The sequence below is a fragment of the Carettochelys insculpta genome, chromosome 10 (genome assembly GCF_033958435.1).
Source record: "Carettochelys insculpta isolate YL-2023 chromosome 10, ASM3395843v1, whole genome shotgun sequence".
Taxonomy (NCBI): domain Eukaryota; kingdom Metazoa; phylum Chordata; order Testudines; family Carettochelyidae; genus Carettochelys; species Carettochelys insculpta.
The window spans coordinates 47,555,627-47,580,830 of record NC_134146.1 but is presented as its reverse complement, the minus strand read 5'-3'; the positions used below and the strand labels follow the sequence as shown (position 1 = coordinate 47,580,830).

The 25,204-nt window shown below is 42.9% G+C and overlaps 1 protein-coding gene across 4 annotated transcripts in view; it reads right to left on the bottom strand.

Annotated features, from left to right (window-relative positions):
* Positions 1 to 1,244: 1,244 nt before the first annotated feature.
* PDE6D (phosphodiesterase 6D) overlaps positions 1,245 to 25,204 on the bottom strand; it is a 49,238-nt gene continuing 25,278 nt past the window's right edge. For 2 of the 4 annotated variants that reach the window (XM_075003903.1, XM_075003905.1), the window contains 4 exons: positions 10,386 to 10,474; positions 5,093 to 5,218; positions 3,983 to 4,088; positions 1,245 to 1,856 (listed from right to left, as the gene is read on the bottom strand). In XM_075003903.1, the coding sequence (XP_074860004.1) occupies positions 1,775 to 1,856; positions 3,983 to 4,088; positions 5,093 to 5,218; positions 10,386 to 10,474 (403 nt within the window). In that variant the 3' untranslated portion in view covers positions 1,245 to 1,774. Of the gene's footprint in view, positions 1,857 to 2,068; positions 2,192 to 3,982; positions 4,089 to 5,092; positions 5,219 to 10,385; positions 10,475 to 12,864; positions 12,930 to 25,204 lie in introns of all 4 variants that reach the window. The other 2 variants (XM_075003904.1, XM_075003906.1) reach the window with 2 other exon arrangements.

Here is a 25,204-nt window from a genome sequence, read left to right as displayed (position 1 = left end):
CTTTTGAAACCTTCCCCATTCACTGGGCAGTCTGACCTCACAATCCACTTAACTAAGTTCATCAACGTCCAGCCATCGTGAAACCACCACCGATGTCTGAGCGCAGCCACTGAGGGCACCGTCTGTCTGTGCAAGATGTAGGTTTCCTCAGGGACTGACAATTGCTAATTGCCCCATAATAGGAAAAATGTAAACAGGGGCAGTGGGTGAGTTTGGAAAGCCCTTTGCGGCAGAAGTGCCCCGTGGTGGGGTAGAGAGGTCCCTGTTTAGGAGGAAGGTGCCCTCCCCCTCTGGCTCCATGTATGGCAAGGAGGCGGCCTTTAGAAAGAAGGAAATGCGGAAGAGCTCCCTGAGCAGAGCTGGCCAGAGTGATTTCCTAAGGTACAGGTGGAGCTCCCGACCTGAGGATCCCTGTCCTGACCCTCTAGGGAGTGTAGCAGACTCCCAGGGTAGACCCATAGAGAACCCTATTCAGCCACCCAGCAGGACTCCCTGAAAAGTGCTATGCAGACAGCTCTGCAGTGTGAGGTACTGTTGGCTTCTTTCCCTTGGGAGTGCTGGGCATTTAACTTCCTTTTGATCCCTATCATTAGAGAGGCAAGGAGGCCCTCAGAGGGTAGGGAGCCCCTGCAAGATAAAAGGAAATGGGGCCCGTGAATAAATAACCCAGTAGAAATCACTGGCTGTGGCCAGGGTCTCCTATGGACTGAGAGAGAAGTTGAAGGAGATGATCTGAGATGCCCCCTTACACCATCAAAGCTGGGGTGCACATAAGTACGCGGTGTAGCCCAAAGAGAGCCCCCAGTACAGCAACAGCTAACACCCCTCTGCCCTGAGTTGGTCAGCCCGGTGTTCTTACAGTAAGTGCTGCTACACTCAGGACTACCCCTATTTCCCAGATAGTTTCGGACATATCCAATGGAGTCTGGGTAAACCAAAGTACATACAGTGCAGCACAGGGAAATGAACTAGCTTTGGTAACCACTGCCAAATGAATGGGGCTAGTCGTAGTATGGGGGAGAGGGAGGGTCTGAAGGGAAAGCGGGTCACCAGCCTTGAGGAACAAAGTATCCAGTAAAATCGTAGCATGGCAGCGCAGACAAGCCCTTTGTTCTGCTGCCGCTGCCTTGGTGACGATGGTTTCGCAAGCTGCAGCCGCTTGCTCCTAAATAGGACCTAAATAACAAAAAAATGTGAAATGGGGGGAGTGAAGAACACAGCGGAAAGGGCTTCCACTCCGTGGATGGTACGAATGTTTTAATTCAGAAATTTGCTTTAATTACATTATGTAATATCAGACTATTTTACAAGGTTAGGGTCTGAGAATGCATAGACGCTACACAGAAATCCAGAGAACATAAAAACTAACCCTGGGAAAGGAAAAGGTTAACTCAACCCAAAAAAGTGCCGAGAGGAGGTGCAAGGAGGAATGACCGATTATGCACCGAGATACAGAGAAGTAGGAAGGATGAAACTAACATAATTTACAGTGTTGGTTCTGCACAACCATTTTTTTGCCCTTTTTTGTTTTGTTTTGGTTTTTTTAAAGAGTCTTTATTTTCCCCCAGCACTGAGCTGAAGGTTGTGCGTCTCTCAGGGCTGGGTTTGGTCGGAGGGGAAAACAAAATAACTGATGGGCAAACGTCACAATCTCCAGTGAGCTGGTCCCCAGGCTCACACCTACAGGAAGCGTCTTCCACTGGAGAGGCAAGGGGTTCTGCACCAAGAACTGCACAGAGGAAAACTAAAAAGAGCCCCCAAGAGCCCGCTTATCTCAAACGTAGAAAAGTCTCACTCTGGAAGTGCTTACGAGGAGGTCATCGTCGAAAAACTTGGTTTCTATAATAACGTTACCACTGTGGAAGCAAATTAAAAGGAAAACAAGGAGATATTAGACACACACAACTGCAGAATGCAACAGCTAACGGCGTGCTTGCTGTCCACAGAACAGGCTCTGCCTTATAAGATCTTTACTGTAAGTACTGAATACAGCAAAGGGAACCTGCACTGCAACCCAATCCCATCGACCAGGGACCAGAAAGGTGCACTCTCATCGCAGCAGCCTTACCTTCGGCAGACAATGAGAAAATTGCCGCCCATTGCATTCCTCTAGGGAGCTGTGAACGGTTTCTGTTCACCGGGTGGAACGTCACACTCACAGAATGGAGCAGGAGAGGGATGGATACAATACCTACAAATGGTTAACTTCACATAATGTTTTTGAAGCCATGGGTAACGTAGCACCAGGGCTGCTCACCTTGTGTTACGCATTCGCTACCAGGGGACATAAAAAGCTGCACCACACTTCCTGCTCTGCTATGGGTCTCCATGTCCCCCTATAAAAACAGCAAGAAGTCCTGTGGCACTTCCCAGACTAACAGATATTTTGGAGCATAAGCTTCCAAAGCCCACAAAAGCTTCTGCTCCAAAATATGTTAGTCTACGAGGTGCCACAGGGCTTCTTATTGTTTCTGAAGATCTAGACTAACTCGGCTCCCTCTCTGATTCTTGTCCCTATATGTCCTCTGCCACTGGAGGGAGCTGCCTCAACCAATGAGGTCATTCTCCCACGAAACGCTTCAAAGGGAGTGCATGTTCATGACCTTGTCTGAACTGCAGTGGAAAGCTCGGGCATCACATACAGGTTCCAGATTTCTGGGGTGAGTGCATGCTAGGTTGATCCCAGTTAGTTTTGTGGGTTCTGTATACAGAAGCTGAAGCACGGCGTGCTATTGCTGGGTGTGCTGCAGACAGGCATCTGCTCTGCCACTCATGTAGCCCGGCCACCTTCAACAGGACTCAGTCCTGAAAACTTTCAGCTTCCTGGGGCAGGGAGAATTGTTTTGTCAAGTGAGCTTTTGTCTTTATTCTGATTTTTGCATCTGGCTTCCCGGGTGCAGGCTGAGGCTGCTTGCAGTGCTCATGGAGAGGTCTCCTCCACAGGCAACGCTGTTCTAACAACTTCACTTACGGTTTGCTCTTCCCTCTTCAGGGTCTTTCCTCTTCCTGAAAATTGCTGCCACAGACTTTTGTGACATCAAAGATGGTGCCTGCAACCACAGTTTCCTCACTGTATGGTCTAGCCTCCATCAGGGCAGGAAGGGAACAATGAGGTAGTGTGAGAAGAGTCTTCTAGGAGCACACAAATCTCGGTGTGACTGGCTTCCTGCAACCTGCCTAAACTTGAAAAGAGAATCCTGACATCTCCCCATCTCTGCTGATGACAGGCAGTGAGAAATATTTTGCCTGGGGAGAGCTCCTATGGGAGTGATGGCCTTTTGCAGGGACTGCTAGTTCCCAAAGGAGTTTCTAAGGGTTCATCAAATGTCCCATTCAAAGTGACACTTCAGTACTCACTGTCCTGATCCAAGCCCATGAATTGCTGATCTCCTCTGGTGTCAACAGGTAAGGAATCAATTAAAGGGCTTTTATTTTGCTCACACGCTATTTGCATGGACTAAACTATTTCATATCCAGAAGAGGATAACATCTCCAAAGCTTGGGAAAAGCATACAGTGTTAAAACAAGCCCCAGAAGCCAACTTCAGGTCACCGAGGTCTCATGGCTGACAACCTGAACACCGCCTGAAAATCTCTCTGGCAGGAGCCAGTCAGCAACAGCTGGCTTTATGGGAATGCACTGAGTAGCAGCTTAGCCTAGATACTGAGGACACTAGAAGAGAATTTTTAAAACTCCTTCACAGTCACCTTTAAAGGCAGTTCCAACATTTACTACAGAATCATTTCCAGTTTCTCAAAGTCTTATCAGATCTATTAAAACAAATTAATATGGGAAAGAGGGAAGTCCCTCAATAGTTGGCAGTATGGAACAAGACCAAATCATTATCAATTCCTCTCCTCTTCCACATTTTGAACAATCCTCCGCTTTTACTCTTCTGCACCCCTGGAAATGCCACATACTGCCCACTCACTCCCTCCCTCCCACTGCCGGCTCTCAGATTCGCTAATCCCAAGCAACTCACGTTAAAACATTAGCTGGCATCATCTGTGATTCTGGTGCTGCCTCTATCAAGGACTGCCAAGTGTTTGTGGAGTTGGGGATCACGAAGCCAAATTCGAAAAACCATTCTGTAAAGCAAGAAAGATTCAAATGCTTTTCAAGAAAAATCTCAATGATCCTATTGCTCTATGCCCGCCTGCACACCAACTCCTAGAGCTGTCAGTAACTGACACAGCTCATGTTCTGCCTGCACTTTGTATTTCAGTTCAGAAGAGGGGAAATGTTATGTAAAAATTAGCATAGTACAACTCAGCTGGCACGAAACACCCACCCTTATTCCACTATGCCCTTGAGCAGCAGATCTGAAGAGAAATGCCACGGTCATGCCATTTTTCTTGTGTTTAACACTCAGTAGAAATTGGGCCAAGTATTATTCCTAGCCAGTCTTTAGAGGGTTCTAAATCTCACCCTCCTCACGCCAAAAACTTTCCCATGTCAGGACAGCTCAAAGTAGGGGCATAATTAATAAATAAAGAAGCAAGATTCAGATTAGACAAAATACTACACCAATGCATATTAGGTCAGCGTTTCTTAAGCTTTTTGACACCACAGAACACCAAACAATAATATTTTTTTATGTGGAACACCTATGAAAATTTTCTTAAAAAAAATTGTCAGACCAAGAAAAAAAAAAAACCAAAACCCCCAAACAGCAACATATACAGCAAAACCAAAATGAAGTAATTTAATCAGGTACCACAGCAATGAACTAACAACATTGTATCTGGTTTTAACAACAAAATATACACCATCAGTGTATGACAGCAAAAAACACATCAGACGCTCACGGCACACCTGCGAGTTGTTCAAGGAACACCAGTGTTGAGCAGACAGAATGATATAATACAAGGTCACATGTACAAGTCTTGCTTGCGTAACTGTTAATAAGCTTATGAAATGGTCACTACAATGCTTTGGTTCATTAGGTTTCACTCGTAACCCACCTCAACATTACTCTGAAATTAAACAAACAAAACCAAGATCAGCCTGTCTCGCTAGCCTCAACCTCACCATTTTACAAAGCACTGCTTCATCACATTATAGTACAGCTATCCACAGACCAGAGTCTTACCTTCTAAGCACTGTCCTTTGAAATAAACTTTCTGTTCCAGTCGGAATTTTTCCATTTGTTCTGCTGAGGAGAAGTTTAGCTCCCGGGACACTGCTTTGCATTTCAGGATTTTCTTAGGAACTCGCGCTGCGAAAGAAAGTCAGACAACCATTACTCTGGCTACATCTACACTATGAGATAAATTCACATTCAAGGCCGTTAGCTGGATATTGCCATGTAACTGTTGTAAATACCACTAGCTCGATTTAGGAAGCACTAATATTGAGATTACAATGTTGTTGTTACCTGATGGGTATAGCGTCAAGCTCGCATTCAAAAGTTCAATTAAAGACCAGCGTGGAAGCACCATGGCTTAAAATGGAATTTATTAGCCTCCAGAGTTGTCCCGTATGTATCCCACAATGCTCTGCAGCACTCTGCTCTGGCCACTGCTCTCCAGGTGCACAGGAATTAGGTAACAGGAAGACCATGAATTTTGAATCAGGACCAGGAAACCTGTGGCTGTGGGGTCATGTTTGTATGAGAGCCTGAGAAATGTGCTTCTTTCTTTGTGCAGCTACCCATTACAAACAGCCCCAGCATGGAGCTCGCGGTTCTGTCTCTACACTTGATATTTTTTTCTGCGCTGCCTGGCACCAGCCGCTGCCCTGCCGCACCACGTGGCAGCAAGGCTGTTGTGGGGGTCGTGCTTGCATAAGAGGCCAAGAAACAACTTCTCAGCAGTTTATATTTGAGCGCGCCCCCTCGCTCACCCACAGGCGACATGAAGATAGGGTCTTACCGCACTCAATCATACCATGTGGCTAGCCGCTGACTCAGTAAAAGGACACCCCTGCTGTTTGGTGCTGACCATGCTGCTAGGCAGCACCATGCCCTGGCTTGCACGCAGTTAGGGCTCCAAAGGCAGGAAAGATTTTTGGTGGCTTGAAGCCACTGGGGAGGAAGTCTCCCCCACTGGCTAAAATTTTTGGGGCCTTTCTGCCACCGGGGGAAGACTTTTGGAGGTGTTGTGGACATCTCCCGTTTGGCAATTTCTGTGTAGTGAAGACAAAAATCTTCTTTCCTAGCCATTTCTATCCTCTTTCTTCTACCTTTGCAGCCTTTCACGCAGGGAAGAGTGGGTGGAGTGTCAATTGAGAACACAGACTGCACAGAAGCTGTATAATGAACAAGAAAGCTAAATACCCTCCCCTCAGCAACTTTCCCGTTTCAAAACCTTTATGATCAACGCCTTCTTCATGCTTTTCATTGTCCCTGTTATTTTCAGGGATCGAATGCAATCAAATGGGGCGGGGAGACAGTCAGTGGATGGTCAGTTAAGAACACACACACTTGCTGATTTCTATAAAATCCTTGATAATTCAGTTACAGAAGAAAGATTTCAGTTAACTTTGCCATCTTTGTTGATGCCCTACTTCTCCTTCCTTCCGACTGGAAAAATGGACCATTGCTTACCACGGGAGGGGAATGAGGGCTATACAATGTGGGAAGAGGGTGTCAAATACCAGTGAACATACCCAGCATGCTACGGGGATGAGAGAACTGCGGGATACACTCCCACAATGCAGTGCTGCAACAATTGATGTTTGCCAGTTGAGTGTGGCAGCAGTAAGTGCACTTTGTGAGGAGCATGTGAGGACAGTCAAATTTGAATGTATAACATTCAGCTTTACAAAAGCAATATTAATGAATCTGAATTTATCTTGTAGCACAGACGTAGCCTCTGACTAGTAATAAAACAAACCCTGCTGCTGTATGTGCTATGATGCACCCCTCAGAAATGCTAACCTATTCTAATGCAGAGGCTCTGAGCAGAGTCAGGTAAAAAAAATGAGTCCCATTTTACAGAAGTGGGCTGTCAGGCGCAGAGAGCTTTAACCTAAACCCGAGGCTGGCATCTCAACAAGTCTGTGGCAGCACCAGGAAAAAAAAATACCCCAAGTCTCCAGCCTCCTCACTCCTGGCAATAGACTACTGGAGTCACACTGTCTTGGGCTAAAATGTGACCTGCAACATGACATTATTTTACTTTAAAAATACGCTGAGCATGGCAAGTAGTCAGAGGGCCATACTGTGCATTATACTAGCAACATTTCCCCTTTCAGTTCAAATATCAGAGGCGGGGGGTAGCCCTGTTAGTCTGTATCTGCACAAACCAGCGAGGAGTCCTGTGGCACCCTATAGACTAACAGATTTTTCTGAAGCATAAGCTCTCGTGGGCAAAGACATCTGACAAAGGGGGTCGTTGCCCACAAAAGCTTAAGCTCCAAAAAAATCTGTTAAATCTATAAGGTTCCACAGGACTTCTCATTGTCCTTTCAGTTCAGGTTCTCTGTGCCCCGATCAAATCCTACTGGAATTTCCCAACCCAGAAAGTGCTACTCTGGTGAAATCACATAGAACAAGGAAGCCATTCTGTACGTGTACAGAACCTGTTTCCCAAAACACCCACCTCAGTATGGGCAATACAACTGTGTATATTTTTAAACATAACTTGAGGAGAAAGTCTGGAAACATAAGTTAATGTGCAGAAAATGTCCCTGTAACTAGGATAAAGGGACACATTCTGTTCACTAACAAGTTACCAAGCCCTAAATTCTTACGTGGTGTAATTACATGGTCTTAGTGTATTAGAAAGGTTTGCATGTAAAATTTCTGTTTTATGAACAGAACTGCTCCTACACAGAAAACCTATCAATGTTCACAAGCAGACAGCAAGCTGGTGTTTAGCAGGAAAAGCCTGTCAAACACCAGGTAAATCCATTTAACATACAGTAGTTTAATGGACTGCAATGTTGATATGATGCTGATAGAGAGCAGCAGGGATCATGATGTAAGCTACCACTTTGTCCCAGGGAGGGGCACAGATCTCAGGATTTAAAAACAAAACCACAATGGAATGAAGTTTTACCCCCTTAATCCACAAAGAATTTTAAGATATTTTCATTGCTTAACAATAACTTCCACCTCTGTTCCTTGCAAGTACAGACTGCAGCCTATTGTGAATATGGCCTGCCCATTTAATCACACACTACCTCCTTAAAGCATTGTGCTCTGTATTTATCTGGGCCGTAAGACACATAGTGTTTTGCTGCTAATAACTTAAAATTACTCTTCATAGTCTGTATTTTGAAGGGCTGATTTTTGGAATCTTTTGCTATATCTCTGACTCTTTTAGAGCAAGTCAAATAATTACCAAGACAAAATAACAGGTGTAATGACAGTAGCACTATACACTTCTGACATAGGAGAGTCTAAAAAGACATTGGAGACTGTTTTAATTAAGTCCCAGTATACCTGTGAAGCAGGCAGGTATTACTGAGGTTTTATGCAACTGGGATATCTTAGGCATAGAGAGGCAAGAGGACTTTCCCAAGCAACAGAGCTGGGAAATAGTATTCATGATCTCCAACCTCTTCTATCCACAACAACACTCCACTTCATAGCCCACAGGCACCACACAGAACCAAGAAAATGTAAGTGTCCATCTAGAATGACACAGTGAAAGGAGGTGGTTCAGAAATTACCCGTGCCTCTGGGTGAAGCTGTAAGAGGAAGTCAGACAATAAGAACAAATGTATCAGGATTTCCATTTTTTGCTTCCTGCAACCTGGTGTCATGCTCCTCCTGGGACTGCTATTAGACACTCATTTCTCTTGTGCCTCTTTCTTGACTTCACACTCAATATTACACAGTGGCTAAAAAATGGAAGGCAAAGCAGCTCCCCCCTGCCAACAGTTTAAGCAAAGCAGCAGGCTGCAGAATCACCTTATTTTTAAAAAATCTGTTTCAATGATTTTACTACAGTTGCACTTAAAAATCGCTGGAACCTTTCACTTCCCAGCCAGCATCTGTACAAACCTGTTCTATAGAGCTTCTGATGTGTTATTAAACACTTCCTTGGTTTCAGAACCAGGCCCATATATTCATCTGTGTTTGTAATGATAACAAAAACCTGGAAATGCTAGGTGTGCGATCCAGAGGTATGGTAAAAAGACTGCAGCTATTTGCTGCTAACAAAGCACTGGAGTGAGACCAGAGGAGACATGTCAGCCAAGTGGAGAAGCACAGAACAGAAAAATTAATGTTTTACCACAGTGCTTTTCTTCTGTAACTCTGTAACTCAGCTCTACAAGCTTCCCTATTACAGCATCAGAGCTCTCTTGAGCAGCGTGTCATGTCCAGCTGTGCACTGTTTGTTGTGAAGAGTGCCAAGGGGGAAACCTGATTAGGAGTAGGGTCTCAAATTAAACAGGCCTGCAAGCCAGCTTTGAAACCAAGTCTCTGTAGCTGCAACACTAGAATTAACCCTGTGGCCTACCCAGCCCTGTACTGTATTCAAACAGCTCCAGTTCTCCATCCCCTCTCCCCTGACAGCAATACCACTTAAAAAAACCCCTTTACAAATCAGAGTTGGATGCTGCTGCCCCTCTGTGGTGCCACATGCCTTTTATAAACTGCCTGCTGCTCTCGCGTGCCAAGAGACTGTATAATTTGCAGGGAGATGACTGCCCTAGTATCACTGAGAAGGATTCAGTCCTTGTTGAAGCAAAACTTCTTAAGTAATGCTGCAATAAAGTGATAATCAAGGTCACTCCACTCTTCATAGACCTGTTTGTGCTGCTTACAGGATCAGAAAAGACTGTTGAGGGAACTGGTTCAGGCCACAGTGTTCCACACACAGCCAGTGTGACAGAGTCTATACTGCAGTAAGCTTTGTCCATTACTATCCTTTTCTGACATGCTTCCACACCAGCATGGTATATTAGATATTTAAGTAGAATAATGGACAGAGGAATACTTTGCTAGCCCTCTGGGAACAGATGCCAAAGGCAGAAATGAAGAAGCCGCCACAGGCAGAGGTGAAGGGCACAGATGTATCTGATTTGCTACTTCAAAGCACTGGAGGAATTTAGTGTTGGAGAGAGTCAGTAATGGACCTGATCAGAAGTAGGCAGAGGGCAGACAGTATGCACATTTTCCTGTATAGCTCTCCCCCAGTGTCTCACCCTGACCAATGCAGCTACTAGACCAGTCCTACTCTCATTGTGTGGGAAGAATTTTCAATGGATTAAGAGGAAAAGTTTGACAATCAGGGATGCAGACGTGACTGAACCCACTGAGCTCCTTGTATTCAATCTTAACATCTCTCCTTTGTTTGCAGTTGACCCACCTGCCCCTTGTGTTGCAGGATTAAAGTGTTAGCAAACAATTTTTCCTTCAAAAGCAGCGCCATGTTGATGGACGTCATGCCCTGGAGACACTATTACCCAACCACGAGGCCACCCCTTACCTTCATGCTCCACGCCAGGTACAGACAGATCTTCTGTTCCTTGCCAGAGGATTTTGCCTGTCTCTGCATCCCGGAGGTTCATCCAATTTCTGATTGGAAGGTGATTAAGGAAAACAAACTGTGCTTTTAGACTCTGTACCTATCACTGAAATAGGCTACTCCAAATTAAGCAGTTGAGTTACACTAAAACCTTATTCTCACATGCCAAGTATTTAGAGTTACAGAACCAAGGAGGAGAGATGTCCCTCTTGTGGTTTATACCTCTCCTGAAAAATATTAGACCAGAATCAGCACACCAACAGAAGGGCATCCACTCTTCAGTTTTCACGTAAAACTGATGCTCTTTGGCTTTGTTGATATAGTCTACCGGACTGTCTACAGGATCAGGCAGACATCACTGTGCAGTAGTGAAGCAAGCAGCAGTACTATATTAGCGTCTATAGCAGACAGTGCTATTATACAGGTCCTCATCACCACTCCCCCACCTCTCAAGATGAGTGGGAAAAAGGAGAAACAGAAACAAACCCCATGTGTTACCAGAGAAAGAATGTCTGATCAATTTTCCTGATCTACAAAGTGGCTAAAGAGTGTTGTTCTAACATTTTTGGCACATGGAGAATACCAGTTCATAGGGAAGTTACAAGAACAGCACGCCCTGATGGAACTTCCCCAAGGAACTAGAGTAAGCACACCTAGTAAGGTGAGTAGGGAGTACGGTTTGCAAGTGTTATGCACCAGCTTTCTAATGGCACAGGTCAATGTAATACTCATGAAAGTTATACAGAAGCGTGAAACATGCTTTCAAAGGTACAAATAGCCATTGGCCTAAGTTTCATTTGTGCGGTTGAAAAACTCTATCACGGTACATGTTGTGTGCACAGTCCTGCCTTGAGATAAGGAATCTGCAAAGCCATTTTGATAGTCAATATTGTACACGCTGATGAACAGTTATCCTTCAAAAAGGCTGACAATACTTGCCATGTTTCTGAACACACAATCCCTGCTTCTGCAGATGACCATAGGGGCTCACCGGCATTTTACAATCTGAAGTGTTGGACTATAACAGCACCTCTACCCTTATAAGATAGCTGCAGCATGAGCCTATGGGGGGGCGGGGTGGGGGGAAATCAGGAGAAACTGCCATTATGATTTTTGCAACATTCTCGAGATACTGGTTATTTCACGTGCTTGGCACTTTTTAGGCTTTCAAGGGAGATCCCCTGGCTCTGCAAAACTTGCACAGCCAAGGTGGGTCATTAGGATGGAGTCAGAGGGGTCCTTATGGATGAACTAAGAGGGGCTTTCTGGAAAAAGACGATTGTGTGAGTAGCTGGCAAACAAAAAGACAAGAGTGGGAAAAACTGGTGGAGTTTTTCTAAGCTAGCAGGGCAACATGAAGTTTGATAGAGAGAATAAGCAGGGTCAGATGGAATTATGTGGGTGTATTTATTTCAGTTTCTAATGTACTCAGTCTCTTGACAGCCTCACAAAATTCAGTCTCTGTATTGCTCAGTGCCAGTACTGGAAGTACTTGAGCTTTTCTGAAGTCCAGGTGAGAAAAAACAGGCTTGAGCAGCTTTTATTTTACTTAGTGATTTTGTTTGAAAATTGCGAATGTGGAGGAAGGAGAAAGTTGGGTTAAAATTTCAAATAATTTTTCAGTATAAAGTTTCCAGCAGACCTAGAGAAGAGAGATTTGTTTAGATGGCTGTATCCAACCCAGACACTCGTAAGCCAGAGGATCACCATGAATGATACCATACTGCTCTATTTTAAGGCAAATCTATGACCCAATTACCACCATATTTGAGCATCTCGCAAGCTTTAACATGTTTAACTTTACAATGCACCCATGAGGTAGAGAGATGAAGATTTTTAAAAGGTCATTGTTCCAATCAGCACTGCAAAGTGTCAGCGACTTGGGAGCTTAAATTTTATTTTCAAAACAGGAGTTATGCACTTGAAAGAGAATCTTGAGTGGAGCAACTCTAGCTTCATAACTCAAATGGTGGCATAAATGTAACACAGGTGGATAATTTGACATTATTACTACAAGCACAGGGTTATGGGGCTGTACTGACGTATTTCCAGTCAGTAAAAATACTGGGGGAGACAAAGGACAGGGCAGACAAAGGACAGGCTGACAGCCTAAAAAAGATGTCTCGCTTACTGAAATCCAAACTAGTCATTTAAGTTATCGCTGCATATGGGACACTGCAGCCTATTTTGACAATAAACGTGTTAGACATCGAGGCAGTATCCTTGTCAAATTTTGTTCTACACTGATGTTCCAGTCTAATGGTAAAGCCAAGTGTGACTGTATTCTGTCAACTAGATCAATTAGAAGTAAAAAGCTTAACTAGATCCCTGCTGTCCTAAGTTTGTAGGTCAGCAATTCATGTCATAATTCTTAGCAGATAACTTGTATTTCAACAATCTAGGCTTAAATTGCAGTACCAGATGAATAAAGATTTAACACCTTTGCAGCTCAAGAACACCCATGACGGATTTGTGTGTAAACGATGCAAAAGCTCTTCTACATGTCTGTGAATGAAAAAATAAAATTTAAAAATTAATTTGGCCATATTTAGGAACACAAAACAGGGTTTTATACCCTATCCTCCCACATCCTCTAAAACAAATGAATGCTACCACCAACTCTTTATAACTCAATCATATTTTAACAGACCATAATACATAAGCCATTTTAGTCATAGCTAAGAATTATTAAAAAGGAAAAAAATAATCTAGCTCCATATAAACACAAAGGATGATTTTGAACTGGACAAAGAATCTCAAATTGTGATTAATTAAAAATCTACATCCTTCTTGAACAATCACAAGAGGAAATCAGAACACTATTTCCTAAGTCAAAATGCTAGCTCATTTACTGGGATTACTATAATGGACTAAAAGTCACCGGTTAGGGAATACCTCACAAAGCAGCAGCTGCACTGCTGACCTGGTTAGCAGATTATCGTGCTATTCCTGTCATGTTGCATGGAAAGATTGGCACTCGGGCACACCCCATTGTGAAGAAAATGGAGGCCTTGAACCAAACCCACATGCTCTGTTATCCCCTAATGTGTTTAATTGGTTTAAGATTCTTCCATCCCTGCATGAGAGATATTGTTACTAAAAATAAAAATGCTCCATCTTCTCAACAGCAGTTGCAACTTGCAGACAAGATCAGGAGGGTACATGAGGCAACACTAAGTAGAAAAAGTACATTAATATGGATTTAACACAATCATTCTTCTTCAAGAAAGCCTCGCGCAGAAGTTTGAGAAGAGGCAAGTTAAAGAGAAAAGACATAGATCCAGTAAATTATGGCCTCTAAAGCTTAGACAACAAGGAGTAACAATAGTGTATCTACGATCTAGCTTCCCCATGCAACATCAAAAAGCATAAGATTCCTTTCTAACATGGAGCTTTCATGCATCTGTTATTTTCTATGGGACTGAAGCCTTGGTAGGTCAAATCACCTTCAATGCTGGAGGCAGGGAATGATTAAACTGTAGAATGGAGAACTGCTGATCTATTTATATTCCATCACCTACCCAGTGGCAAAGCTTTATATAAAGGCTCTGTAATAGCAGGAATTTAACTTGCGTTACGGACACTTGACAAATTAGCTTCCTCACAGACATGCTTTGTTTAGCTTGTTAAAGAGAAATAACTTGTGACCAATCGATGAGAAGGAATATTTCTTTTTATTTTTTATCCATCAAAGACACCATTTTCTTCGCAAAGTCAGGAGGTACAGTTTCCTATTTAGACTTGGTCTGGCACAAGGTTGCTAATTAAGGATGACATTCAAGGAGGAAGAATTATTCATTTAGGTAGTAAGGTGCAGCAAAAGAAACCATGCCTCTGTCTACCTTGCTCTTGTTCATACCCTGTGATATTTTACTCCAGTGCATGTCTAACTTTTTTTTTTTTGACTACCTCATAGGCCGCAGCAGCCAAGTAGCTGTCGTGTCTTTCACAAATATCAGGGCCTTTCGGTTTCAGCCTATGTCATATTGACTCTTCACACACTGGGAATCTTTGCACACCTCATGATCTTTTATTACGAAAGAAAACCTAGTTTTTGTAACCAATTTTTGCATCTATTCTTTCAGCCTCTCCCCCAGCTTCTCATTATCCATACAACTTTCAAAAGCTGCGCACAACGCATCAGGTGTGATAAGAGGGCCGACAAGTACACAGGAATAAGGAGCATCCCAGAGAATAATTGACTCAATGGAGCGTAAAGCTAAGAAACGCCTAAATGAGATTTCACCAGGACAGCCAAGTTTGTCTCGAGCAGTCCTCTAGCACCTTCAAGACTAACAAATGTATTAGGTAGTAACAGAGAGGTGGCTGTGTTAGTCTGTACTCCAACAAAACAAAATAGCAGAAATGTAGCACTTTAAAGACTAACAAAATGATTTATTTGGTGATGAGCTCTCGTGGGACAGACCCACGTCATCAGATCAATCTCATTTCCAATACAGACTGACAGTTAATAAGTACAGAGGTTAAAAAAAATTGCAATAAAAACTGACAAATTAAGTGCATAGGACTGAAAGAGGGGATGGGGTGGGGGGGAAAGAGGGGCGATGTTAAGTGTCCTGCCTGAAATAACTACCAGTGCATCAAAGGAAGGGAAGCAGTCCTTGTAATGCGTGAGGTAACTGGTGTCTCTGCTCATATCAAGTCTTGTGTCGAATTTGAATACGAATTCCAATTCAGAACTTCTTCTGTGTAATCTGTTTTTAAAGTCCTTTTTTGGACCTCTGTACTTATAAATGTCAGCCTGTATGGGAAATGAGGTTCATCTGATGAAGTGGGTCTGTCCTAGGAAAGAAAGCTCATCACCAGATAAATGTATTAGGTGATGAGCCTTTGTGGTTAAGACCTACCTCCTCAGATTTCAGTCTGAAGGTGTTACAGGACTGCTTGTTGTTTGCATTAGACTTGTATAAGCAATTCCCTTTTCCAAAGACAAGCTTGTGTTCTAAACCACCCAACTCGCATTCTTGATTTTATCTTGTTGTTGTCCAAAGTTGACAGTGTAAACAACCCTGTACTTATGGCATGGATCAGCATATTAGTTTAGAGGACAACAGTTCAGCTGAGTAGTAAAAAGGAATGTTTACTAGCTGATTTTTATCACATACAGATTTTCCAGTTAGAACATTTTTATACTCAATTTTTCCTTTACAGCGTTTGACTCTTACGGAGGTAGCTTGCTGGGACTTAGAAACACAGGAGATGGTCAGAAATCTATTGGATTAAAGCACCCCAATTGCCTGAAGCTTCCCCTCCATTACAATCAGCCACTCAGCATGTAAGCTCCCCAGCACATTTGCTATTTGTTACGGTCCCCAGGCTGCAGTTCAAGCAAAGTACTGCAGATACACCTACACTGCAACAGGAGATGTAATTGCAGCATGTCTAAACATACCCAATGTAGTTTTGATCTCACTAGCCTGAATAACAAAAGCAGTGAAGCCATAGCAGCATGGGGGTACAAGCCCACCCACGACCCTGGTTATGTAGTCTAGTGGCTGGTCCATGCTGGTGCCTGGGAAGCTATGGTCATTTGAGCTATTTAGAGTAATGCAAATTAGGGTATCACCACATGCTGCAGTCAGACCTGCAACTGCACTGTAGACATACCCTTAAGCTGTATCACAGCCAGAGCTCACTTGGTACATAAGAAAACACTGATGTCTTGGAAGATTTAATAAGAAGTATCTGTAGGCTCTGGTAGTATGCCTGGAACACGACCTTCATAGTCAAAGACAAAAATTTAGTGTACAGCCATATTTGAAAGAACTGGAAGAATGTGAATTCTTTTGTCCATATAGTTTGTTTGGTAATAAGAACCGCAATAGATATACAAACTGATAGCTAATGCTCATGTGTTATAACTGCCTGAGGATATTGTAAGGAATCCACAAAACACAGTCACCTCCACCTGCTACCAGGCAACATCATGCTCTCTGGCTCTAGGTCAATATAAAGGATGTTTGTATGTTATGTTCCAAGTGTGCATAGCATTTTAAACTCAGCTGCTATAAAGCCAGCTTTTGTAGGGGGTGAAAGACAAATAGTAAGACCCGAAGACAACCATCAATGCACTCATCCAGGAATGACTCAATGCACTGGAAACCATACAGGTGATCTATTAAATTCTTATATGGGAAGAAACCAATTAGGCCTTCATGGCTCCTCTGATTCTGTGATTAGCTGTGAAAGAAGACACTTTCCAGTTTCCTGTAGAGAGCAAATCTATTGTGCAACTCAGACAGTGAAACCCAAATATTAACATGACCCATAAGACAGGATACTGCAGAAATTCTCCACCAATCAACAGCCATTTCACAATAACTAGGTAACATGAAGATCTATTTAACAGCTATAATCTCACAGCAATTAAACAAAAGCTTAACCAATATCAACTGCTTAGTATCCTTCCTACTCTTTTTCTTGTCTTTTTTTCTCATTTCACCTTACATCATTACTCTCATCTTATGTCAAACAATCCTTAAATCTGATGGAAAGCACTTGGATTCAACTAGGTAAAACACCAGTTGATATTATTGAAATTAGCAATAAGGGAGGAATAGCTCAGTTGTTTGAACATCGGCCTGTTAAACCCAGGATTGTGAGCTCAGTCCTTGAGGGGGGCCATTTAGGGATCTAGGAAAAATAGATTTTAAAAAAGAAAATCTGTCAGGATGGTGAAAGGTCCTGCAATGGGGGCAGGGGACTGGACTAGATGACCTCTCAAAGTCCTTTCCAATTCTGAGAGACAGGTATATATCTTCATATATTAACTACATAAATTCATGTTTATAGAATAGTCTGTTAACAGTGACCACTTGTAATATAGATGTTAATGCAGCTGCATTATCTGTACTGTGAAGCAGAATTCAGTTCAGATTTTACTACCGCTACTATGTGGGGAGTCTGGTCCTCTGGTTAAAACACAGGCCTAGCATAAAGGTGATGCAAATTATATTCATGACTCTGCCGCACATTCCTGGTGTGATCTCAAACAAGTCACTTCTCATGTCAGATCACTATCTGTAGAACCTAGACGAGCTACTTCCTACAAAAGGAACGCTGCAAGGATAAATCCATAAACATTTTGGTGATGCATGGGTATTATGAAGACCATAGAAAAGATTAATATCTAAAAGGCAGCACAGGATAACCTGTAATCATTTCAACTCCAATGTGCAGCTAATCACACAAGCTTCGGAAGCCATCTACCTGACATATTTTGTTAATATCATAAAATCATGTCTAGCTTTTTCCAGGAAAGAATTGGAGGTGCAAGGACTTAGCTGGTATAGTGACTACGTCCAACATATAACCTAGAATTCCAACTGTCATTCACCATTTTTATAGCTAAAAAGAAAAAGCAACTCTGTTGATGTCCATCAAAGAAATTTGGGCATGGAGCCTACTTTTAGTTAGTTTTCCCTAGTTTCCCTTTCTACTGTCTGAAAATATGCATAATTAAAGCTTCCCAAGTTAGAGGAAGCACTAAATATTTAATATTTGGTCAGAATTTGGGACACCTGCAGTGCCCTTAACAATATCACACTTAAAATGCAGGCTAAGAACTCTTAAGCCATGAAAAGGTATGGGCATAGAAAGGTTGGAATGGGGGTGGAAGGGAAGAGATTACAGAATCACAGAACTAGAACGGACCTCGAAAGATCATCAAGTCCAGTATCCTGCACTCATGGCAGGACCAAGCACTGTCTAGACCATCCCCAACAGAGGTTTTTCTGATTTGTTTTTAAATACCTACAACAATGGATATTCCACAATCTCCCTAGGCAATTTATTCCAGTGCTTAATCACCTTGGCAGTTAGGAAGTTTTTCCTAACGTTCAACCTAAACCTCACAAGCTGCAACTTGAACCCACTGTTTCTTGCCCGATCATCAGAGACTAAGGAAAATACTTTTTCTCCCCCTCTTCTGTGTAGTACCTTTATAGATATTTGTTATGTCCCCCCTCAGTCTCCTCTTTTCCAAACTGAAAAAACTCAGTTCTTTCAATATTCCCTCATAGGTCATGTTTTCTAGACCCTTTTTTGTTTTCTAGGCCTTTTTTTTTTTTGTTGAGCTCTTGTCTGAGCCAATTTCTCCACATCTTTCCAGAAATGTAGCGCCCTGACTGAACACAATAATCCAGTTGAGGCTTCATCACTGCAGAAGGGAGCGGAAGAATTACTTCTCGCCTTGCTTCTGGCACTCCTGATCATTCAATCCAGAATGATGTTGGCTTTTTTTGCAGGTGCGTCATCCCTGTGATCCCTTTCTGCAGTACTCCTTCCTAGACAGTCATTTCCCATTTTGTATTTCTGAAACTAATTGTTCTTTCCTAAGTGGACTACTTTGCATTTGTCCTTATTGAATTTCATCCTATTCACCTCACACCATTTCTTCAGTTTGTCCACATCATTTTGAACTATAATCCTATCCTTCAAAGTGCTGGCAACCCCTCTCAGCTTGGTATCATCTGCAAACTTCATCACAGTGGAATGCTTTGGTTTAAAGCCACTCCCCAGTATACTGTAAAATAGTCCAAGCTTTAGTTTCACTAGCTTTTTTCTCTTCTCCACAAACTGAACAGGGTGCAAATGGAACGACTGAGCTTTTGAGGCAAAAGTTACAAACCTAGCGAGACTATCAAGTTATTGTGTTCTGTGGGGCACAAGGAAAGAAAACAAATCCCATAGCTCAGTAGCACAGCTTGAAAAACTCAGGTGAAGGAGAAACAAGATGCCATTTTTTAAATTACTCACCTGTCCAAGTGAAACTCATTTGGCATCCCAGAGGCTAACCTCCTTGCATTTTTGTTATTTTGTGGAAAATTCTTAACAAATTCCAGGCCTTAGCAATTTTAGTCACCACTAAGCAGCAGAAAACAGCATTGGCCTCTGCAAACAGCCTTTGAGTTCTTCAGACAAAAACGATTTGTGACATCCCCCAGTAGTTCTTTGTAGCAAATGAGAAGGCTTCCTTGTTATCAGTGTCACAAAACAAAAAAGAAGTCCTGTATCACTACAAAAACTAGCAATATAATTTATTAGATGACGAGCTTTCGTGGGACAGACCCACGTCTTCAGATCTGGAAAACAAATCAGTATCTGACGAAGTGGGTCTTTGCCCACGAAAGCTTAATGTTCTAAACATTCTTTTAGTCTATGTGAGTTTGAGTTGCCATGCAAGGAGAACAAAAAATGAAAAATACGATACATTTGTGGTTTATGGACATAAATATTGTTTAAGGGAGAATAAATTCTAATATCCAAAAAACCTTGAGCTTACAGCAGGTGCTGGTGACAGATGGAGCCAGCTGCCTTGTACAGCAGAGGAAACAGTTTGTTCATTACTATAAGGAATTTGTTTTGTTTCCAGGAGAAACAGATGTGTTAAAAGTGGTTCATGGAACCAGATGACAGTGCCAGGGAATAAACACAAAATGAAACAATACAGTGCTTTTATGAGGTCTTTCCGATGCCTATGTCTGTTAGGTCTCTTTCTTTGAGTCTTGTGAACTGATGTGCCAGAATATTTTTCATGTCAGTGTCCCAGCAGGAAAAGTTGCAAATGGCCACATCCAGACATAACTGTTTCACTGGCTAGAGTACAGTGAGTAGTTCAGAAAAACGCAATGTTGTTTACAGGGGAAATCACAGAAGCATGAACAAAACATGACCAACAATTTTGATTTGACAATATGCAATTCCTGCCCATCTTGCCTCCATTTAAATTGATCTTTATATTTAGCATGTCAGAAAAGCTTCAACTCATGCTAAAAAACCTTTGAATATCACCATAATTAACGCAGTTAATAACGCTCTTAAGTTTTCAGAAACAGCAGGGTAGTCAATGGGAGTGATGTGTGCAACCAAGAGAAGAACTTGCCCTTTCACATCCAGATCTTTATCAGAACATAATTTCAGGGGGTCAACTGTAGGAAGAGAAACGGATGCTGCTTTTGAACAAACTAATGGACAACAAGTACACAAAAGAGAAACTGATAAACCAACTGAAGCACAAAATAATGGGATTGCCTCAGTATAAATAAGACAAACAGAAGATCTTCTTTCACAGGAAAAAGATTCCAGAGACCCTCCCCACAGATTTAATTGATGAGCCCTATTTGTATGTGCCAGGGCATTCTGAGAAATCATTTCCATTCCAAGAGACATCATGGTGAAATGATCGATGTAAGAACCTCACCAGAAGAGAAAACCCCTGACAAGTCAAATCTGGGAAAGATGAAAAAAATCATTTAAAAGTAGAGTTAACTAGACGTTTAAAAGTCGCTAGAAGCGCAGAAAAGTTGTGTATTAGATTCTGCACCTTCATATGAGCATACCTTTATGTCTCCTGAAAGCTAGCACAGTTAGTCTGTGCATTGCAACAATAAGATTATCCTGAAAAGTTGTGACCATTCTGGGTTACCAGATCAACTAGCCACACATACTCAATGATGTCTGATCAGTTCAAAATCTTTTTGATATTTACGCAAGTGATCTTCCCCAAACATAGAAATGTCTCTATGGTGATGACATTGCTCTGACTACAGAGGTGTGGGATTTAACTGTCATAGAACAAATCCTTAAAAAAGAAAAAAAAAAAAAAAAAAAAGACTTAAAACCTCTTATATTGGTGGCTAAAACCAAAGCCAACCAAGTCTGCAGCATCAATAATCCCACTAAACAATCAAAAGGCTAGGACAGAACACACATAGCAAATGATCCCACTCTGGCATCTTGATGAGACAGTAAACCAAAGTCTCACATACAAACACCACCTGAAAATACATACACACAGAGGTGCATTTAAATCTCACATAGAAACTAAACAGTAACAACCCAAGGAGCTAATGCAAAAATTATACCAATCACTGGCCCTTGTCTACTTTCCTGATGAATACTGCTCAGCCATCTGGGCATGTAACTCACACACATGCCTTGTGGCCAGTGCTCCCTGTGAGCAGTGCGATTGTGAAGCCACCCAGCTGATTAGCAGAGCACCCACAGCTAGGTTTTGTGTTTCACATTCGCACATGCCTTGATGCACATGACTGGGCCAGTCAGTCAGTGTGGACCCTAGAGCAAGATGGGTCCAGCTCTCCACACCCAGAAGGTAGGGGGGGCAGCTAACCCTCAGTGCTGCCTGGACCACAGGGCTGGGGCCCTCTCCCAGCCCTAAGAGTCCTGGTGCAGCTCTTCAGCAGCAATTCAAAGGGGACCAGGCCTCCAGCCGCCACTGTTGCGCCAGTAGTTGCGGCCAGGGGCCCTGGGTCCCACTGAGCTGCACAGCCCTAGGGAAACTGCTCTTTTTACCGCCTCCCCATCCCAATAATTCATTATGGCTTATTGGTTTTTGCACAGATTGCATGCGGAACATAGGATATTTGTGCAAGAAATTTAGTCTCAAATGAGGAGTTCTGAAGTCTGGTGTTCCAGATTCATTGGACCCTGCTCTTGGTTTTACAGTTCATGTTACTTTAGTTTGCTTACAATGGAAGACTCAATTTCTTTTTTTTGTAATAAACAGAAGGCATTACTGATTGATGAAGGAATCTGAAGTGATTCCTCACACTTCACCTATTAGCAGAGGTTGGACTTGGGGGGGTAAACTATTCTTAACAGACTATTTGCACAAGCGAACATGGCTGCCTTAGCTGTTTTTACACAGTCTCACGTCAATGACCTACAGCCTTGTGTGAAGTGTGAAAATAATTTTTAGAAAAGCGGTTTCTCCTAGTAACATTTGTAGCCAGCCCATTTCTTTGTTTTGGGAAGCCCTCTCTGAAATAATTTCTCTCTTCAGTCAGGTGACACTTAGTGCGAATGGCATCGCTGAACAATGGCAGGCTTTGCTCTGCTGTTCAGTGTATTTACCCACTGACGTCCAAGCAACAGCTCAACTGACTGTGTTCCTCTGGTTAAACAAACAACTGGCAGAAAAGAAAAAAAAACTCACAACCCTCCAGATGCCTTTCAATTACCAATATTTACGTCGCAACCACGTTCTTTTTTTTTCTTATCTCAGGAGCACAGGACTAGCCAACAAGTTAGAGATGAAGAGCCAAAACAGCAGATGATATAGTGCAAAGAGCCACACAGTATACATTTATTTATACTGCATATGTCTACATTGAGATCACATATAGATATATGAAAATAAATACATTCAATGCCCTCCCCCACCTCCAGAGCCAGGCACCCACAGCCCCACTGCTCTAAATAAATACCGGCAACTCACCGGACCCGCCAGAGCCACTACGCTCTTCCCCCACCAGGCAGTAGAGTGCGCACGTTGAGCAGGATGCCTGCACTTCCAGCATGTGGCTCTGCAGAGGAACCACCGCTGTCGCGTCACGGCCACACACTTCACCCACCAAGTGGCGGAGCGCGTGGGTGGGGCAGACACAACACTCGCGGCGCACAGCTCTGAGGAGAGGCATTTAAAGGCTCAAGGAGCAGCAGGTTTACCACTCCTGCAGTAGCCACGCCCTCCCTTCACCTAGTCTCTATGCACTTAGCACACTAACTGATAGTGCACTAATTTACAGAGGATTTTTTTTCCCAAGTGTAATTTACTGCATTTTGTTATAAGTCATCTAAATTAAAATGCAGGACAGGCAACTCTAAAGAAGATGGACTGCAGCACAAACTCAGTATGATGCATGGTACCAAGATGTACAATTCCACACCCTAACTGCAATCTACCCTGCAGCTAATGAGGGGATGTAAAAATTCTCTCTCCTCACCATTTTAACTTGCCAGAAGGAATAGTGGCAAGCAGCCTATGCTGAACAAGCTACTTATGCGCTAACCATGTCGCCTAATAGTTAGCACTTATGCTGTGCTTTACCAACTTTATAATCCTCCTCAACACAAACTTACCAGACAAGCAATTATTCTTGCTATTTTACAGACTGAGACTTGCCCACTGCCAGAGTCAGTCAATCAAAGCCAACACGAATTAGAATTCAGTAGGCTCTTGGATCCAAAGTTTCAAGTTTCACTGCTGAACAATGCTGCCTCTCCTGCTAGCTACCCAGTAATTGTGGTCCCTGGGCTAATGGAAACTCCAACTGGAACATCTGGTGCAGTAGCACAGACTGCTCCTTTCATGCTGCAGAGATGATGCCAGTAAGCTTTCTTCAGGTTATGGCTCTCTCAATGATCTCCACTGACTGTAATTTTTAAAGGGGTGGTGGATTTTTGATTCATTGCCAAGCATCCCTTGTAAATGAATAGAGGATATGAAGGGGAAAAAATAGGATGACTGATTCCAGAATAAGAATTATTTTCCATTTGGGTCTAAAGTGGAACAAACAAAACACAATGAGATCTGTCAGCTCTGAGAGTAACAAAATGTTTTCAACTAAAAAAGGACCAAAGCATACCAAGTACATCCTAAAGACAAGAGGAGATGCCTTTGGAACTCAGCTATAGATGAGACCCACCCCGAGTCCAGTCGGTACAGAGTAAGCCCTTTTCAGATATTAAGCCGTAAAAGAATTCTGAGAGCTGAACCAATGTCAATGTCATCTATACAAATATGTCCAAACAGTCTTGTATAAGCTTCACTTCATCAGCATCTGCAAAACATGAAGCTCAGCTCGGGGCACCATCCTGGTACTCAACACCACTGCTGTGGCAACTATTAATCTATGGTGCTATCAGTGAGCACGGCCACTCCCGAATATATTTGGTTAAAATATTACAAATAGTTCATTTCTCCTAATTGCAATGATGCTTCTAAGGTGAATGAAAAATGACCAAAACAAAGACTTCACAAATGGAACCATAGCCCTGCGACATTCCATTACAGAATTAACACTTCAGGAATAGTGCTTCCACATCAAGTTATTCAGGAAATCCTGAAATCAGTGTTAATAGGCATAGCGTAAGAAGAACTGGAAGAGAAACCAGTCTCCACTTCCTTTTTACTGCTGTCATTCAAGTTATGTCTTGCTCCTTATTCCATGGATCTGTGCTTCATGGTCAGAACCTATTGATACCAGTTTGCAACTTTTCTGGACAAATCTTTGGGCGGCCTCTCAGTGTGGCCACCAACTCTTGCTGGTGGCCAGGCTTGTATTTTTTCCTAAAATATTTGAGGTCTGTATCCTGAAGTCTGGTATTCAAATCCCAAAGCCCCACAAATGGAGAATGGAGCCTGTTGCCACATGGCTGGAGCCTGGGGCTGCAGCACAAAGTCCCAAGGCCAGAGCCTGTCATCCCTCTGCCCCAACACTGAAGCCTAAAGCCTGAGTCCCACTGCCCCTGGGATGATGGGGAACTTGGCTCACTACCTTCTCCTCCAGCATTGCACCCCAGGAATCTCCAGAGTGAGGTAGGGTCCAGCCCCTTCTGGCAGTCTCAGCAATCAACACCAAGATGGTGCATCCAGGACCAATGAGGGGGACCACTATTTTGACACATCCCAGCACTGCTCAGGAGGCTGTGGCAGGGAGGCGGGGGGAGAAAAAAAGCCTGGTAGACACATCCAGTTACAATGGTCACATTTCAGAAAGGCTGAATAGAAAACTGCCTTAATTTAGCATTGCTTTGGTATACTGTATTAGATTAAGCCAAGTACCCCCTAGAGGGGCTCATCTGCATACTTGGCTTAATCTAATTCTTGACCTTCCCCCCCACCCCTCCACTCTCGGATTTGCTCACCTTGATTATCTTTTTCTGATTTGTCCTCCTTGCTTACTGTTTTTGGTTCTCTGTGCCTTAAATATTGAGTCTGTTCTGGTCTGGCTATG